Below are 18,631 nucleotides of genomic sequence, written 5' to 3'. Positions count from 1 at the left end.
CAGGTTCGACCGGAACCGGTTCGGAACCGGTTCTAGCCATTGGAGTAGTTCTAGCCGTTGGGAAACGGTTTTATGGCCGTTTTTTGACCGTTGGGGTCAAAAATGGCCGTTTTTTTGGCTCCCCAAACACCCCACTACTAGTATAAATAGGTATTTGGTGTAATGGGTTCATCACAACACTCAAAACGCAAACCCGAACGCAAAAAAATACAAAAAAAACGCTATTACAACGTTCTGAGTTCTCTAATCTCTTGTTTTCTCTTCTTCTATATTTATATTTGTTGTTATGGCTGCCTCACAATCATCGGTTGGTCAAGGTTCCACCGCCGGACCAAGTTTCGTTCGTATTGTACCTCATAATCGTAATCAAGAGATTTGGTGCAATTGGGATTTGGTTGAATTGAGTGACCATTCATTGAAGGCTCGGTGCAAGTTTTGTGGGATTTATTTAAACCCACTTTCGAATTCAAATTTGAAGAAACACATCGAAAGACCGTATTTCAGGGCGTTGAAACAGAACGTCGAGTCGCAACAAACGCAAATGGATAGTGAAGGCGGAATATTTACATACCAAATTGATCGAGTTCAAGATCGTATGGCGAAGTTTGTGATTCAAGAAGCTTTGCCGTTTAGCCACTTCGACAACCCTCGCTTAACCGCCATGATTCGAGATACGCTTCAACCACAATACACTCACGTAAGTCGTCATACTCTTAAACGTTATTGTTTAAAATTGTGGAAGAAGGCCAAAGAGGTACTAATTGCATATTTTGAAAATATAAATACGGGAATAAACTTAACTAGTGATGTTTGGTCGGCTCCACATGGTCTACCCGAATCTTATCTTTGTGTCACCGCTCATTGGGTAGACCCGTCATCGTGGGAAATGATGAAACGCACCATTGCTTTCGAACTCTTTGAGTATCCACATACGGGAGATAATTTGTTTGAAATTTTAGATTATGTTATAAAAACTTATAAACTAGAAAATAAAATATTTTCAATTGCATTTGATAACGCGTCGAATAATACATCGGCGGTTGATAAATTAAAATTAAAATATACGCCGATTTGCAATGGTGTATTTTTTCACTCAAGGTATGTTGCACATATCATTAATTTAATCGTGCAAGACGGACTTGCTTCGGATGAGGTTGCATCGGTTATAAACGATTTTAGAGTAATGCTACATGAAGTTTTTAAGAAAAGTAAAAAAAGACAAATGGATTATAGAAAATTTTGTAAAGATACGGGAAGAAAAGCTTTGGAAGCTAATTGGGATGTACCTCATCGATGGAATTCCACTTGCATAATGTTTCAAAGTGCTTTGAAACAAAGAGAAACTTTACAAATGTTTCATTCTAGTCTTGCCGAGAATGATTTGGCAATCCCCTTTTCAAATGAGAAATGGGAAATTATCAATGATTTATCGACTTTTCTTGAAGTTTTTAAAACATCAACTACGAAACTATCGGGAACGTATTATCCGACAAGTCCCTTGGTTCTTTCGGAGTTATTTTTAATCGTTAACAATCTTAAAGAATTTGAAAATAAAAGTCCAATGTTTTCAAACATCATATTACCAATGAAGTTTAAATTAAAAAAATACTTTCTTGAATTGCCACCGATTTTTACTTGCGCCGCCGCTTTAAACCCAATGTTAAATGTTACGGGGGTTGAATGTGTGATAGACGAAATTTTTTCAGCCTTAGATATGCATGAAGTTGACCCAAACTTTTCAACAGAGGCACAAAATGATTTTAAACTTGAATTTTAAATTTATGTATGACTTTTATATAAATAAATATGGGTCAAACACACACATGCCTACGCCGGGGGGGTCTTCATCAAGTTCAAGTGCTACTAGAGTACGAGACCCCATGATTAGCCTTATGAACACTGTTCGCAACGTAACGGCTAAAAAACAAAGGGGTAACACCCCTTCAAGCGAACTAGGAAGGTATAGTGCATATGATTTCTCTACCGGTTTATCCGAAGAGGAATATGGCACTTTTGATGTTTTGGCTTGGTGGAAGGTAAAGGAAACCGAGTTTCCGATTCTTGCCACCATGGCCCGTGATTTACTAACCGCCCAAGCTTCTACGGTAGCTTCGGAATCTGCTTTTTCTCTTAGTGGCAGGATAATATCGGTGAGAAGAACAAGACTGAATTCGGAGTCGGTGGAGATGTGCATTTGCTTGAAGGATCACTTGGACTCAATCGATCGTGTTCAACACGTAACCACTCTGGAAGACGAAACACCACTTGATGTTCGAGTGCACGACGAACAAGAAGGCGTTTCTACAAGTAATTCTGATGAATAAGTCGCCACTCAATAATTACGACGAACAAGAAGGCTTTTCTAGAAATAATATGTCACAACTTTATATTTATAAGTTTAATGTTTTGTTAGTTTGTTTTTGAATATTTTAAAACATGTAACCTTTTTTTTTGAACTTCTTAAAGTAAATAAAATGAATTTTATGTTAATTGTTTTTTTTATTTAACATGTTATACAAATACGAATCGTATAACACCGCTCTTGATTATAATTCAGCATTTGACTTGCGTAAGCCAAAAGACTATAATACATAGCAAACTCAATAAATGTAACACGATACAGATTTAAGTTCACCATTACACGATACACGATACAGACTAATCAATTCAAACACGCTGACACTCATAGCATTAAGTTCAATATGTTGTTTACCATTGCTCTGTGGGTGAACAACAAAAGTAGCATGAGCCTCTTCAGAAATCAGAAGAACACAAATCATCACCTACACAAGCAGCGGAAACGAAAAACGAAAAAAAAAATAATATTTTACACTGTAACCGGTTGGAACCGGTTACAGTGTAAGAACCGGTTTAGGAACCGGTCAGAACCGGTTCCACCGGTTCCGGGTCCGAGGGTTGGGGAACCGGTTCGGTTCCCTAACCGGTTCGACCATGGAACCGGTTTTAAACAGTGATGTTGACTAATGGAACCGGTTCTGAACCGGTTCCGGTTCCGGTTCCTTTGACCAACCCGATTTGATCACCTATAACCCGTTTTATCAAAAAATGGGTAAAACTAAAAAAACGTTGACCAAATAGATGATTGTTCAACCAGTAATACATGGGTTTTGGACCTAGTAAGAGGAAGCTTTAATCCCTCTCCTAGTTATCAAGCTGAATCAGGAGATTTTTTAACATTCTTAAAAAAGCTGAAACACAAGAGATTTTTACCACATTCAAACCCATTGCAACTATTTGAGAAATAGCACATCAAGAGAATGACTACGTATTCCGACTCCCATAACACGTTAGCATGACATTTACATGGGAATATGAAATTATTTGTGTTTATATTACGATGACGGAAGGCAAAGAAACCAAATAACCGCTTTTGGGTTTCCGGGCTAAGAGAGTGTAACCCATCCCAATATTACCACGTAAATATATTCAAGACATGATCATTATAATTGAGTAGACAACTGCTCTAATACTGTTAACCATAATAAAATACATTTTATTTAGTACTTCTAAAAACTTCAATAATGTTCTGCAGCATCTTACTTTGTTATATTATTAAAGTTTATATGTTTATACTTTATATAAGTTAGAAATGTGATATTCTTTAACGTAATATTTTGATTTTAATAAAATAGAGTTCAAAACGAACCAACTTATAAGCGAATCATTTCCAAGTTGTTCCACAAAAGGTTTATTATGATTGTTTAGCATGGATAACATTTCGTGTTCATTTATTTAAATAAAAGAAACGAACACATATCTCGTTTGTTTTCATATACACAATATATCAATTAAAATAAAGCAGATATTGAACATATTTATATTCATTAATGTTTGTTTTTTGTCATATTAACGAAGGTACATAAAAGAAGCGAACATGAACAAGAAAATAAGTTCGTTTATTTGTTCGTGTTCATGTATTTTTTCTGCTTAAGTTAACGATCATGAACAAACTCCCGTCTGTGTTCATTTGGTTTTAAGCCCCACACAGATCTAAAATCCAAATAACTGAACCTAATAAACCGATCGTTATTTGATTAAAAAATATCTACTACAAAATCTCTCTTAACCAACCATCATGACATGACAGATAATAAACTGAAATATGAACCCTAAAATGTTAAAGAAACAAAGTGGATGCAGATTTGTATATATGTTCATCAACTATAGTGATGCTGATAATATCATAATGACTTACCTAAAGAGGGTGTAGCCATGGATAATCTTCAAGCATTTGTTGCTCTGTAAGAGAATCGTCTTCCTTTTGTGGGGTCCATAACACCTCAGCACCCTGTAAAAAGTTATCAAAGAAACAGAAAATTCGTTATTTATGGGCTAGAAAACAAGTGCAAATTGGTTACACACATAATATTGATTGAAGAAGGTATCGGGGCAAAATAAGAGTTCGGAAGTGTAGGGTAATGGGTCAAAATGGCCTCAAGGTGGGCAAGGCCGCGGGCACTTTTTATTCGCCTTTTTATTTTATTTTATAAATAATTAATATGCTAATTATGATTAGAAAGATATGGCCTCTAGTATTACATAAATAATTAACCTTTGCAGTAAAGTTGATATTTGTGATATGATTGCACAAACAATTCAGCAATTTTTAATAAAGTGATTTAAGAAATTATTAAAATGTGCGAGTGCGACCCGTTTGACCTGTTAACAGTTAAGAACAGAACCGGTGTGAGCCTGTTTAGAGGTAAACGGGTCAAATACCACCTCAAATTCATAATTATTGGCTCGAAAACAACTGCATATAGTTAATAGTTCGCACCATGATATTGCTAGCAGAGATAGAGGCCAGCTTTTGCAAGGCTTCCTTCAACTGTTCACTGCTTTTGATGAGTGGCAGTTCAGGTACACCACGAGCCGCGACAATAATCGTTACCTTCAGTCAGAAATGTAATAACCATTTTGCCACCTCATAAAATAGAACAATTAGTACCGCAAGAAAAGTGTCAAGTATAATAATATCAAAATCACTAACCACAATATACTCATTAGGGAGCCCATTAGAACTTTGACTAGCTTCACTTTTCTTTTTGATGTTGTTGACATTGACCAAAGTCTCCTCATCAAATTTACCCCTTTCTTCAACAGAAAGTTGAGTAAATTGTTTCTCACATCCCGCCACACTCCACTTTACATCCACCTGCACACCATATTAAACCAAAACGGTTACAAAAAAGTAGCAAAACTTCTAATTCAAATTCTCAAGGAAGTAGCCTAGTGAGTGACTTACAGAGGAATAACCAGAAATGCAATTATTAGAGTTCCGAAGCAGAGCTAGTATTGACTCTGCAAACAAAACAAAATTTAACATGATTTATACACTCACACACGCACACACATGAGTACATATATTGACTCTGCAACAAAAACAAAATTAAAGATTATTTAAATGAACAATGGTTAATATAAGCTTATTAACAAATATAAAATATTTAATTTGGGTGATTCAAAGCCATTATAAAAAAAATGTGGATAATTCGAGTCCAAACTATGTAATTAACTATGACTTTATGAATCCCGTTTAACTATTAACTTATTAAGCCCATTTGAACAGTCAACCAACCGCACGTCCACATGAACTGCTGCCCAGCTGCCAACCAATCTCTTAAGTCCGTTTAGCCCTTCGCAGTCCAAATCTGAAGTCAGAAGCCCGGCTACCCCTCTCACAAATCGATTCTAATATCTGAACAACTTCCATTCTTTCAAAATCCTCAATTCAGTCGTTCAGTTACTCTTTTTAACTTTTTCTCTAAATTTTACCTTATTTGTTGATTATTTGCTTAAACTAATTATCAGATTATCATTAGTGAATTAGATTATTTGATTATTAGTTAATTACTTGCTAGAATGCTTATTTGAATTTTACTATCCATATTAATATCAGCTTAAATACTGAAACTTGTTGCTAGATTAATTATTAGATTATTTGAAAAAAAAATTCCCGAGTCCGCCACATCTCAGATCCATATAAAAATAATCGCAAATGGTGATTCTTTTTGCGGTTAGCATAGATAGATGATAACTGTCTGTATAATTTGTGGCATGTCATAGTCGATAACACTATTACCTTGTAATACATAGTGCAAGCCCTTCGGATTGGATGTATCAGCAACCTTGGCAATCCGATTGAGATCCCTTTGCAACGATCTACCCGTGCCCAACGATCCAACCTCGAAAAATACAAGATTAATAGTTAATTAGTTAGTTATTTACCGCAAATTGCATTAGCTGTTTGTTTGGTTAGTGAAAAGTAAACTACCTGAAGCTTAACAACACTCGTTTTCGCAATATCGATATCACCTTCGCACCATTTCACAAAGCCATAAAACACAAAAACACAAACAACTGCAGTCATAACAACATTCAAATCAACTGGCTTAACTTCAGCTCCCGACCTCATCGGTGTCGGGCTGTTGATCTGAGTAATATAGGTGTCGGAACTCGGGCTGCTGCTGTAAGAACGATAACTACTGCTACTGCTCGGAGAACTATAACTACTACTACTACTACTAGACCAACTGCTACTGCTAGAACTGCCAGAAGAAAACGAACTCCCGCCCATTCGCCCACCCGAAGCGGCCAACGCAAGGCGGTGATCATAGAAAAACATTAAAGCTGATAAAACAGCGGCTATTAATGATACTTGTAAGGCTTTTATAACATTCTCTATTGTGGAGTTTACAATGGTGGTTTCAGTAGCAAGTTTTTTAAAACTGTAATGTTCTTCGGGCTTCGGGTTAGTAATGAAGCATTTGATATTGTATTTGGAGGAAGGTTTTATGCAATAATAATAATAAGGAGAGTGGTTTCTTTTAAGAGTAAGATTGTTCGCACACGAGTACGACGACCATTGTGTTCGGGATTGTATAGGGTTGGTATAAGTATTGAAGTTGGGTTGTAACAGAAAGTGTGTGATCGCCATTAGAGAATGAATTGCAGGTGTTGGTTTTCGTAATTAATATGCGAAATTGCATTATTAGGTTTTAAGCAATGGAAACAAACTCCTTAAATGACGCCAAAATCCCTAAAATCATCTTATTTCCATATCAAAGCAGATTTATTTAAGTTGTTAAAAGAATTTGATGACTTCAATTACTTGTATCGAACCTTTTGAGTTGTGTGACGATTGCCGCAGCTGAAGTTAGGAAAGAGATGGGCCGGTGGAATTAAGTTGAAATCTAGCATAGTGACGATCGACAGCGCTCGGGTCTTATCATTGTCGGGTTTTATCGACCCTTTTGTTTTAGTTTTTGGTATCATATAGAACCAGAAATTCGCGTTGACTCGCTGTCACATCCACAGAGACTGATAGCACTTGGTTTTACCAACACCCAGGTTTTACCGAGTCACCGCTGCAACACTCGGGACCGAGACCGGTTGGGTTTTACTAACCTCCATGCTTTACCGGCTAAATAAATGTCAGTTTTAAATATTTTAACTTTTTATATTTTAAATATTAATTAGATGAATTTAAATTTTGGGTTTAATCATGGTATTGTTACGAACGAATGTAGCCGATACCGTCTGATACGCATCGACTCGCTGTTGCAAAGCTCTGATTTTACCAACCGAATAAACGTTGTTTTAAATAGAGTTAATGGCCATTTTCGTCCTTGCCAATTATGCCCCCCCCCCCCCTCGCGCGTCTAACGACATCCAACTATGCCATTAGTTTAAGGGGTATTTTTGTCTTTCTTCGGCTTATTTTTAGTTAATGGTCATTTTCGTCCTTGTGGTTTGATACTTTTGTTATTCCAGTCCAAAGTTTGAAATTTTTTAAATTTTATGTTTAATTTAATTCTTTTTTTTTTTGTCTATAACCCCTAAGAGCATAATCCAAGCCCAAAATCATCGAGCATCGACCAAAACAGGTTTATATTTACTCTGTCGACAACAATAATCATAACCCCCCCCCCCTATTTAGTTTCTAGACATTTCCTAAACTCTCCCCTATGGTGGAATTCATTGGTAAAGTGGTCAAGATAATTCCCTGAAATCGTACTATACCGATAAAACTAAAACCGTTTCTTTGGTTAATGCATAATAGTTAGGGTTTAGATATTAACATACCATAGCAAACATCTTGGTCGAAATCAACATCAGGAGGTCGGATATCCCGCATTTCCATGTTTGCTCAAGAAATCGATACACTAGATCGCATTGGTGTTCTTCAAATCGTAGTGTTGTTCTTGAATTCTTCAAATCGACAACAACTCTAGGGTTGAATTCGACAAATTCAAGAACAATACCACGATTTGAAGAGCACACATGCTATTTAATGCATCGATTTCTTGAAAAAACATGGAAATGCAGAATATTCGACCTCCTGATATTGATTTCGGCCCAAATTTTTGCTACGATATGTTAATTTCTAAACCCTAACTATTATGCATTAATCAAATAAACGATTTTAGTTTTTTTGGTATATTTCGGTTTTAGGGAAGTACCCTGACCACTTTACCAATGAATTCCATCATGGACTGAAGTAGCAAAAGTAGCAAAAAAAAAATAACTGAATTAAATTAAACATAAAATTGACAAAATTTCAAACTTTGGACTGAAGTAGCAAAAGTATCAAACCACAAGGATGAAAATGACCATTAAATAAAAATAAGCAGGAGAAAGACAAAAATACCCCTTAAACTAACGGCATATTTGGATGCGGTTAACGGGGGGACTTAATTGGCTAATGTTTAAAGCTACAAGGACAGAATTGACAAAATTTCAAACTTTGGACTGAAGTGGCGAAAGTAGCAAACCACAAGGACGAAAATGGCCATTAACTCTTTTAAAATTGTTAAATTTCTTTTTATATAATACGCTATACGAGTGTCGCTATTTGTTTTGTGTTTTTTTAATATATTACCTTGACAAATTTATTTTTTAGGTTTACTTCCAATATTGCAATGAACGTAGCCAGTACCGAATTTGCGTTGACTCGCAGTTGCAACGCCCGGGTTTTACCGATTGAATTCTTCGCTCAACGCGAGTGTGAAAATCAGCGGCATTTCCGTTACGATCTTTTTAATATGTTAATTTATTATTATTATTATTATTATTATTATTATTATTATATGAGCGTTGATATTGTTAACAAATTATTATCTTTTCTACTTAATGTTGGTATCTTAATGATCTTAACCTAAGAAACTGAATCCACATTAGTGCACCGTGGCAACGTGACAGATCCCACTTATTCCGGAGCAACAATAGTAGTTGATGTCACAAACACCTCTTCCATGACCCTTGTGCTGGAAGTAATTTCGGACTCCAAGTCACAAGTCGGTGAACTTGAGGGACCAATATTGATAAGTCAGTCATAGTTGGTTATATTTCCGAATTAGATTATGTTTACTAATTTTATTGTAATTATAATTGGTAATGTCTTGGCTCTTGGGTAACAAATTAGGTTAGTCTATATAAACCAAGATATGTTAGACATTAAAGAAGGTGGGGTGTAAGGTGCAACCGAGTTAGGGTATCTAAAGACACACGAGATGCAACCGAGTTAGGGTTCATCTAGATGCAACCGAGTTAGGGTTAATCAAGAGTCAAGCCGAGTTAGGGTTTGAGGGTTGCAATCAGTTTTTTGAGTAATATTTTCTAATTAATATAAACGAGAGTTATTCGTTAGTTCGTGTTTGATTATCGATCTGGGACTTGAATTGGTATCAAAGCGGTTACGCTCTTGGAGTTTAACGATCAAAGTTGTGGATAAGGAGGAGACTGAAGCTCAAGACGTCGATCAAAGTCGTGATTTATACGGAGGGTTTGGTCAAGTCGTGATTGATACGGAGGTTTTGGTCAAGTCGTGATTGAAAAAAAAAGAGCTATACCATGATTGATTGTGGGGCAAAAAAAAAAGAGTCCAAGTGAAGTTCTTTTTGTTTGGTGACGAGGCATTCAAGGAAAATAAAACAAGCTGGTTTGATTTTTTTCTTGAATTATCAATTTAAGTTTTGTACGGGTTAAACAAGTTATGTTTCGGCTAAGGTATTGATTTAAAAGATGTGCTCGTGTTTTGATTCGGGAACTAAAAAAGATCAAGAAAGATTATTGTTCGCTCGATTAGATGACTGGAATCGTAGCCAAAGGAGTGGATATGCGAGTTCATACAACTGAGTGAATGGTTAGGGACAAGGTCACAGAGGTAGTCGAGTTCGGGAGAGTCAAAGAACACATCTATGGATCAAGAGAAGTTCCGGGGAGATCAAGACCAAGATGGTTGTGAAAGCTAAGAAGCTCAAGATCATGGGTCATATCACACGGGTTAAAAAAAGACAAGTTTGGAGACAAAGATCCACTTGGTTCGAGTCAGAAATTAGGGGGCGATTGTTGGAAGTAATTTCGGACTCCAAGTCACAAGTCGGTGAACTTGAGGGACCAGTATTGATAAGTCGGTCATAGTTGGTTATATTTCCTAATTAGATTATATTTCCTAATTGTATTGCAATTATAATTGATAATGTCTTGGGTAACAAGTTAGGTTAGTCTATATAAACCAAGATATGTTAGACATTAAAGAAGGTGGGGTGTGAGGTGCAACCGAGTTAGGGTTCATCTAAAGACACACGAGATGCAACCGAATTAGGGTTCATCAAGAGTCAAGCCGAGTTAGGGTTTGAATGTTATAATCAGTTTTTTGAGTTAGATTTTCTGATTAATATAAACAAGAGTTATTCGTTAGTTTGTATTTAATTATCAATCTGGGACTTGACCTTGCACACGTGCTGATAGAGCAAAACCAAGTGGATGCTTACCAAGCGTCTAACAAAAACCCACACGCTGTTAAAGCATTCACATCACATCTACTATATTCCCCTCTATCTTTAAAGTTTAAAAAATTTAACAAAATCTTCACTACATCTCGTCCACATCTTCTCATATAAATCTCTTTCAAGTCTATGATTTCGTTTATATCGAATATATGAAAACTCACCTCTTTCTTTTAAATTTCCACTTAAGACACACCACTTCGAGTTTCAATACTTCATTCACTTTTATAACTCTAGAATGTGTGTAAATATTGAAGGATTAATCTTAATAAAGGTTTAAAGTTTAAAGTGTTTGAGTTTGAGACAACTAATTATTATGAATAAGATTTGGTAATTTTTATTATTTTATTTGGTTTTTTAGTTTGTGTCTAAGTAGAAGTTTTGATGATGAAGTTAAAGTTTTAGTATAAATAAATGATTAAGGATTATTGTATTTTATGGTTGAATTGTTTTTTATTATTTATTTATTAATAAACAAGAAAAAACGTTGAGGAATTCTCACAAAATCTATCATGTTACTACATTTTTTATTCAGTTGTTTCCAACAATAGGAATTAAAGAATATGTGTTAACAAAATTAATAACCCTCTGATTAAGATCACATGTCTAATGTTTGTCTGTCTTTGGCCTATATGCCATTGTTACTCAATGAGAGTAAACTTTTTCTAAGCTGCAAGCTACAATCTAAGATATTAATATTGATCTAGTTATAATATTTTCTATAACGGAACGACACTTCTCATAAACAAGTTTTCTATTAGAATTTAGAAATGACACGGCTTCTCATAAACAAGTCGAAGTTTACAAAGGAATAGAACATACGAGGTTTATGTTTCTAGACTTCAGGTAGCGTGTGGTATACAGTAATGATAAGGAATGAAATGAGTCATTGTGAAGGAATGAAAAAACGGGTGTTTGATTAATGGAATGAAATCAACCACTAGTCCATTACATAAGAAATCTCATTTCATCAAAACATTTCCTTCTCTCAACCCCTTTTTTTTCTTCATTCAATTCCTCTTTCACCCTACTTTCTTAACAACGCCAACTGACCACCACCACTGTCACCGCCACCACCATCGTCGCTGCCGCCGCCACCATCGCCCCCGCGGTTGCCACCACCGCTAGCTAACCACCAGCATCACCCCCACCGCTACCGCCTGACTGCCACCACCATGATCGCCATTGCCACCGCCACAATCACCATAACTACCTCACCACCCGTGCCACCACCGCCACCCACAACAACCACTGTCGCCACCGTCATTTTCTGATCACCACCGCCACACCACCATGGTCACCGCCTAACCAACACTACCATCTTCGGCACCACCATCACTGTCGCCATTGAGAAATTTTTATTTTGTTAATTTTATTTATTTTAAGATTGAGTATCTTTATCATTTCTGTTTCATTCCTGTGTTTTTTACGTCTACCATACAATATGTAATAATTCATTCAACTCCCATAGGCTAACCAAACAAGACAAATTAATGGTAATGATCAATTTCATTTCCTTGTCTAATTCATTCTTTCTTTCATTTCATTTCCCTTCATTCTATTATCACCAATCAAACACGCCCTTAATTCTCTTAAAAACGATTAACTATAAGCCCTCTAAACCCACTTCTAAATCTATACCAATGTTCAACATGAGATTGGACCCTTATGATAGATAATAATTAGTAACAATAAAATAGTTTGTTGGACACCTCAAGTCCTCAATAACTTTCCCTAAAACATCTTAATTCGTTAAGTTAATAAATTTTATATTTTATCTATGTTTCAAATGCGACATCTTTTAAAGTACTCTTTAATTTAATTTGAACGCAATTGATACCTTTAATATGCATATAGTAACAAAAAGTTAAGTAGAAAGCCACTCAACAAGGGGTATCAAGAGAGGTCAATGTGTATTTTATTCATTATTTTTTATATGAATATTTTATATATAACTATGCATGTTACTTTAATATATAAATACTTTTTTCTTAAAAATCAACCATACATTTCTTTTGATATATAACTATGGATTCTCTTTTAATATATAAAAACTATGTACAAACTAGATATAAACCAAATCCAAAGCTCACAATCGGCAAAGTAAAATATATGAACGTAGCTAAGGACCTTGGCCGGGGCATTACCATCTTAATATACATATATCTATAATCCAAATAACCCAAACCCGAAAACTAAACACGAACTTAATAACTGAAGTTGACATTACAAAAATAATAAACTGAAACATGAAACCTAAAATGTTAAAAAGAACAGAATGAGCCCCAAAGTGGATGAAGTTTTATTTATATGTACATCAACTATAGTGATGTAGGATATATCATAATGGCCTTTCTAAAGAGGGTGCAACAATGGATAATCTTCACGCATTCTTTGCATAGTAAGAAAATCGTCCTCCTTTCGTTGGGTCCATAGCACGTGGACTCCCTGCAAAAATTTAGAAACACCACCACTTATGATTTAGGGGCTGGTAAGACAACTGCAAATAGGTAAAACTATAATATTGGTTGTGGCAAAATTACAACCTGATAAGAGTAACAGGTCAAAATGGAACTAACGGGCTGGAAACAATATGTTTCCATTTTTATTAAATTTAACAAATAATTAATATGCTAAATGTGACTACAAAAATTATGGTATTACAAAAATAATTTAACCTTTTTAAGTCGCGTGAATTAGGAGGTATTATTTCAACCGGTTTGGCACTTGTGGCCCGTTTACCCCATTAGAGATAAAACGGTTAAGAGGTGACACATTTGACCATAAAACAGATCCCAAATCAACCCATTATGGGTTCAAAAAACAAGTGCATAGCGATAGTACTCATCATAATTCTGCTTGAAGGGATAGATGCCAGATTTTGCAAGGCTTCCTTCAATTGCGCACTGCTTTCGATGGGTGGCAGTTGAGGTACAGTATCCAAAGCCACAATGATAATCAACTTCAATAAGAAATGTTTTGTAGTCAAGGAATGTTGTACAATTGAAATAATATAACTTAACAAGGGATACAAATCATTAAATAGTAACCATATTTCAGTTTTGAAATATAAACTTAAAAGATGACACTTTATTTTCTGTCAACAATAGTAATGTTATTCATTAACTATTTACAAATTATATGAGAAACCATAACCAGCTGATATGAAACTAATTACCAATTTGAACAAAAAATAATCAGAAAAACCATATCCAGAATCATTCTATCTAAAAACCAAAAATAATAAACAGGTGCCAACAGGCACCTACAAGTACTAGGGGTAGCAATTCAAATCCATTTTTATAGTGTGCTGTTCGGTTACGTCAAACAGGTAAAAAGTAACTTAAATGGAAACAACTCAAAAGTCACAGAGAGTGTATATCAAATGCATATAACCACTTTAAGATCAAAGACAATAACATAAAAAGCACTAACCACAATATACTCATCAGGGGGGGGGGGGGGCATTAGACATATGATTTGTTGAACTTTTGTTTCTGTTGTTGTTTCCATTGTCCACAGTCACATCATCAAATTTAGCCCTCTCTTCAATAGTAAGTTGATAAAACCGTTCCTCGCATTCCACTACACTGCTCATCGCATCCACCTGCACGACATAGTAAACCAAAATTCATGGTTTCAAAAAGAAGCAACAAAACATAAATTCAAAATTTAAACCAAAGATGTTGCAGGCCTAGTGGCTTACTAAAGTGTGACATTCGTCAATTTCGGGTTTTGTTTGTATTCGTTTTTGTATTTGTTTATTATGTAAACCGACCCGATTTGTAAACCGAAGCTTATGTTATAATCAAAATGATGGATTTATGTTACAATATTGTTTCACACTTGTTGAGTCTTGAAAACATCCTATTTTTATTTTTATTTATTTATTTATTATTTATTTATTTATTTATTTTTTTGTTGTTTTGTGTTTTTGTCTTGATCCATTTTGCATGAAAACTCTTGTGTCTCACACCCATATTTGACCACCAACATTACCCTATATATACACCACATTTCCTCTTCATTTTCCCTTGCTACAACTCCAAAAAAAAAAAAAAAAAAAAAAAACTCTCTCAAACATCAAAGATTCAAGGTTATCTTCTTAAGTGTTCTTGAAGGATTTTGGTCTTTCATCTTAATTAGTTTATGTAGCCTTATTAATACTTGTTTATGGTTGTGCAACATATATATAATATACACCCCTTGTTTACCTTTGGTAGTTACTTCTCCGATTCCGGTCGGTGAGGTTTCGGACCCCATAAGGCAAGGCTTCATGGAAGACTTCGTGTCCTTGATATATATAAATCTATATAACTTGTTCATACATATTAATCTTGCTTATTTTAGTTTGTTGGTCATGTTTACAAGTTCCATGGTTATGGGTTTTTAAAAGTCTGTGCTTCGGTTTAACCGTAAATAGCTCTAAACCGTAAACCGAACTTTGTTACTAGTTTTGTTTGTTTAAACATACTTAGTGTTAGATGTAAGTTTCTAAAATCATTTTTACAAATTCTATGGTTATGGGTTTGTAGAATCTTACCTCGGTCTTAACCCGAAACACGATCCGAACCGAAAACCGAACTTTTGTTTAAAGACTTTATTGTTAACTTTTGGTATTTTTTTATTTGTACATTATTATACAAGTTCTTTAGTGTTTGGACATGTGGAAACCATCTATGAACTTGTTGTGAGATGGAAACCGAACCAAACCGATTCTTGCTCGCTTAAGACACACAAGTGTGTTTTTTTTAGCCATCAAGACTTGTATATTTCTTTAAAAATAGTTACAAATTGATTTTTAAATATTTTCTTAAGTACTTGGAAATGTTGGATCCAACTTGATCTCATAACAGAGTTTGGACCGACAAAATCGAACACTCGCTTAACGTGCGTTGTTAGTTCTAAAACAATGGAACTACATACTTGGTTAAGTCTTATTAAATTTTATTGAGTTATCTCATAACATTCAATATTTTGGAAAGTTGACTTTGGGTTTGACCAATTATCAAGACCCGAACCGACAACCCGAACACTCGATAAAAAAAACCCGTTTTAGTATCTTTATTCCAAAGGGATTTGCATTTTTGCATTTTACCCACCTTATTACTTAACATAGGTTGAGTAAATATTAAGGTTAGATACTTTAACCCGGTTTCGAGCAAACTTACATTTTTAAAGGGTTATTATTATAAATTCTTAAATAGTCACATTTTAAACCTTGAACTTTAATTATTTACATTTCTCAACATTTATTTTGTTTAAAGACCTTCAAGACAACCTTTCTAAATTCAAGACTTCTTTTCTTTTTAGGCATTGCGCGTTAAACTCGTCGTTCCGACAAATCTCCAAATTATCATCTTTCAAGTTTACCACTTGAAGGTGAGTACTTTATACCCCATTTTCCATCTTTTATTTTGGGGGTGACATTCCATACTTATTCAACAAAATGCTTTATATTTGAATCTTAAACCACAAACGTAGTTGTATACTTTACCTAAATATTTGCTCGATTTGGTGTTCTATGCTTATATGCCTATGTGTTTATCGCTTTTGGTTGGTGGAACCATAAAATCCTAGACTATTTGGCATCCCCTTATAGCAAGGTGTCGTTAACGTAATGCAATTAACGATAACTATAAAATCCTAGACTATTTTGCATCCCCTTATAGCTAGGTGTCGCTAATGTGTTTAGCGATATCTATTTATCCAAATTACCACTTTTATTTATCGTTTCGTATGCAAGTTTTGTGGCTATCTTTATTATATACTAATATGATTAAACTTATGAATTGCTCACCGACCTTTGTGTTGACAAACTTTATTTTATGAAATGTTGCAGGTTTGCATCTTGGTTGATTTATGATTGTGAAGAAAACGACATCAAAGACATTAGGATATTAGTAAAAATGAACAATATCAATTTGCCATATTTTGTGATATCTTGTTTATAGTTATTTTATGGATAATTGTTATGTGACATTTTCGATGTTGTGAAATGAAATGAGTTTATTAAATACTGTCACTTTAATTAGTGTCATGTGCTTATGGACAATCGTTACACCTCGGCATGTTCCGCCGCCTTTGGTCGGGGTGTGACAGATTGGTATCAGAGCCATGACAATAGGATAGGTGGTTAGACGTAACGACCTAGTATTGTTATGCTTAGGGTCCTATACGTGTGCTCATACGTGTTTACTCTATTTTGATTGTTCATATCGCATATTCTTTATAAACTTGTTTAAAGTTCACCAATATCCCAAATGTTCACATACACACACTTTCATAGTATTTCCAAGGTATCCTTACCTTAAAACGCAAAAAGTAGATTTTCATTGTGTTTTATGGATTACAAGATTAACTTGGATCCCGTTGTTTATAATCCCTTAAAGGTTGCATTTATATCGGGTTTGTAGCCCTCATAGGAAGCGAGACATTATAAAACGACCATTTGACAAAAAGATTCCAAGAATCGAAGGTGATTTACTTACCTGGAATGGTGGGATTATAGTGCTCGTTTTCTAGGTCACAAACCATGTTATACACGTGAATACTTTAAGTAGTCGAATGCGAGCGTTCCGGTCGCCATCCTAATTTTTCGGTGTCAAAACAATAGAAGTACGGTGATTCGTGGACTAGTGCTTTGACATGACGTTGTATCCCGATTTATGGTGTTTTTATCGTTATTTGAGTTGAAAACATGAAAAAAATTGCAGTGATTCGTGCACATGTTTAGACTCCAACGTTGTGTTTTATAAAATTTTTTTTTTGAGTTGGAATATCAAATCATGGTGGTTCATGTACGATTTTCCGACTCTATAAACCTCAAAATCTCAAATTTTTAAGCTTTAACCCCTCAAAATCTCAAAATCATTTACGATTGTTTCCAGTTTGTTGTTTATATACAAAGATTTATATTTTATCTAACACTAACATCTACTCCTCACTAACTCTAGGATTCACAATCAAAAAGAAAATTTAACTTCACCTTATTCTTATTTTATACACTCTCATATCCATTTCTTTTTTTACCTAAAATTATTCCATTTCTTTATAATCTTTTAGCATGCCTCCACTAAGACCACGCAAGAGCACCAACCGACGTATGGCTGCTTTTATCATCAAGCAAATGGCTGCTGTGATTCCCGAACTTGTAACTCAAATCCAAGCTACCCAACCTCCTCCACCCGTTGTTGCACCCGTTGAACCCAAACCCGTATCCTACCCATATAAGCAATTTACTAGTGCCAACCCAACCGAATTCTGGGGTACGAACTGTGCGACTACCTTGTTGTAATGGTTCGAGTCTATGGAGAATGTGTTTAGATATAGCGAGTGCCCCGAAGCGAAAAAGACAAATTTCGCTTCAAGCATGTTCAGAAAAACCGCTCTAACATGGTGGGGTAGTGTCATGCATCTCCAAGGGTCGGAAGCGGCTATGGCTCTTCCATGGTCCGACCTCAAGGCACTCATGATGAAGAAGTTTTGTCCCAAACACGAACTTCAAAAGCTTGAGGAGGAATTTTGGAACCTCAAGCAAGATAGTGGTGATAACGCCGCTTACTCACTCCGTTTCCACGAGTTGAGCATTCTCGTCCCTCATTTGGTTACCCCGGCTGAGCGTGAGCTTGACAAATACATTGGGGGTTTACCTATGCAAATCCGGGACTCAGTCATGAGTAGCAAACCCATGAATCTTGAGGATGCCATTACTCTAGCCGGTGCGCTATCGGAGAATCATGTGAAAGCGGGTACCCTAACCCTCAAGAAACCAAACGAAAAAGCCAAACCCGAGCCCGCACCACAAGCCAAGGTTAAAG

At 35.4% G+C, this 18,631-nt stretch overlaps 1 protein-coding gene across 1 annotated transcript; it reads right to left on the bottom strand.

Annotated features, from left to right (window-relative positions):
• Positions 1-4,063: 4,063 nt before the first annotated feature.
• On the bottom strand, positions 4,064-6,958 carry LOC143563929 (FLUCTUATING-LIGHT-ACCLIMATION protein 1, chloroplastic-like). The gene is made up of 6 exons (XM_077051351.1): positions 6,296-6,958; positions 6,104-6,206; positions 5,267-5,322; positions 5,012-5,176; positions 4,799-4,912; positions 4,064-4,309 (listed from the first exon to the last, which is right to left on the bottom strand). Exons 1-6 carry the CDS (start codon positions 6,956-6,958, stop codon positions 4,217-4,219), a joined length of 1,194 nt encoding a protein of 397 aa, XP_076907466.1. The 3' UTR covers positions 4,064-4,216.
• Positions 6,959-18,631: the final 11,673 nt, after the last annotated feature.

This window comes from Bidens hawaiensis, unplaced genomic scaffold (genome assembly GCF_021521415.1).
Source record: "Bidens hawaiensis isolate Kalapana, Puna unplaced genomic scaffold, B.hawaiensis_p1.1 tig00021656_1, whole genome shotgun sequence".
NCBI classification, from domain to species: domain Eukaryota; kingdom Viridiplantae; phylum Streptophyta; class Magnoliopsida; order Asterales; family Asteraceae; genus Bidens; species Bidens hawaiensis.
This window is presented reverse-complemented; position numbering and strand designations above follow the sequence as displayed.

Excerpts from the sequence above, each read along its gene's own strand:
- LOC143563929 (XM_077051351.1), bottom strand. The coding sequence starts at position 6,958 with ATGGCGATCACACACTTTCTGTTACAACCCAACTTCAATACTTATACC. Across the intron at positions 5,323-6,103 it reads CTTGCACTATGTATTACAAG|AGTCAATACTAGCTCTGCTT; the intron begins GTAATAGTGTTA and ends TTTTGTTTGCAG. Across the intron at positions 5,177-5,266 it reads GCATTTCTGGTTATTCCTCT|GTGGATGTAAAGTGGAGTGT; the intron begins GTAAGTCACTCA and ends TATGGTGTGCAG.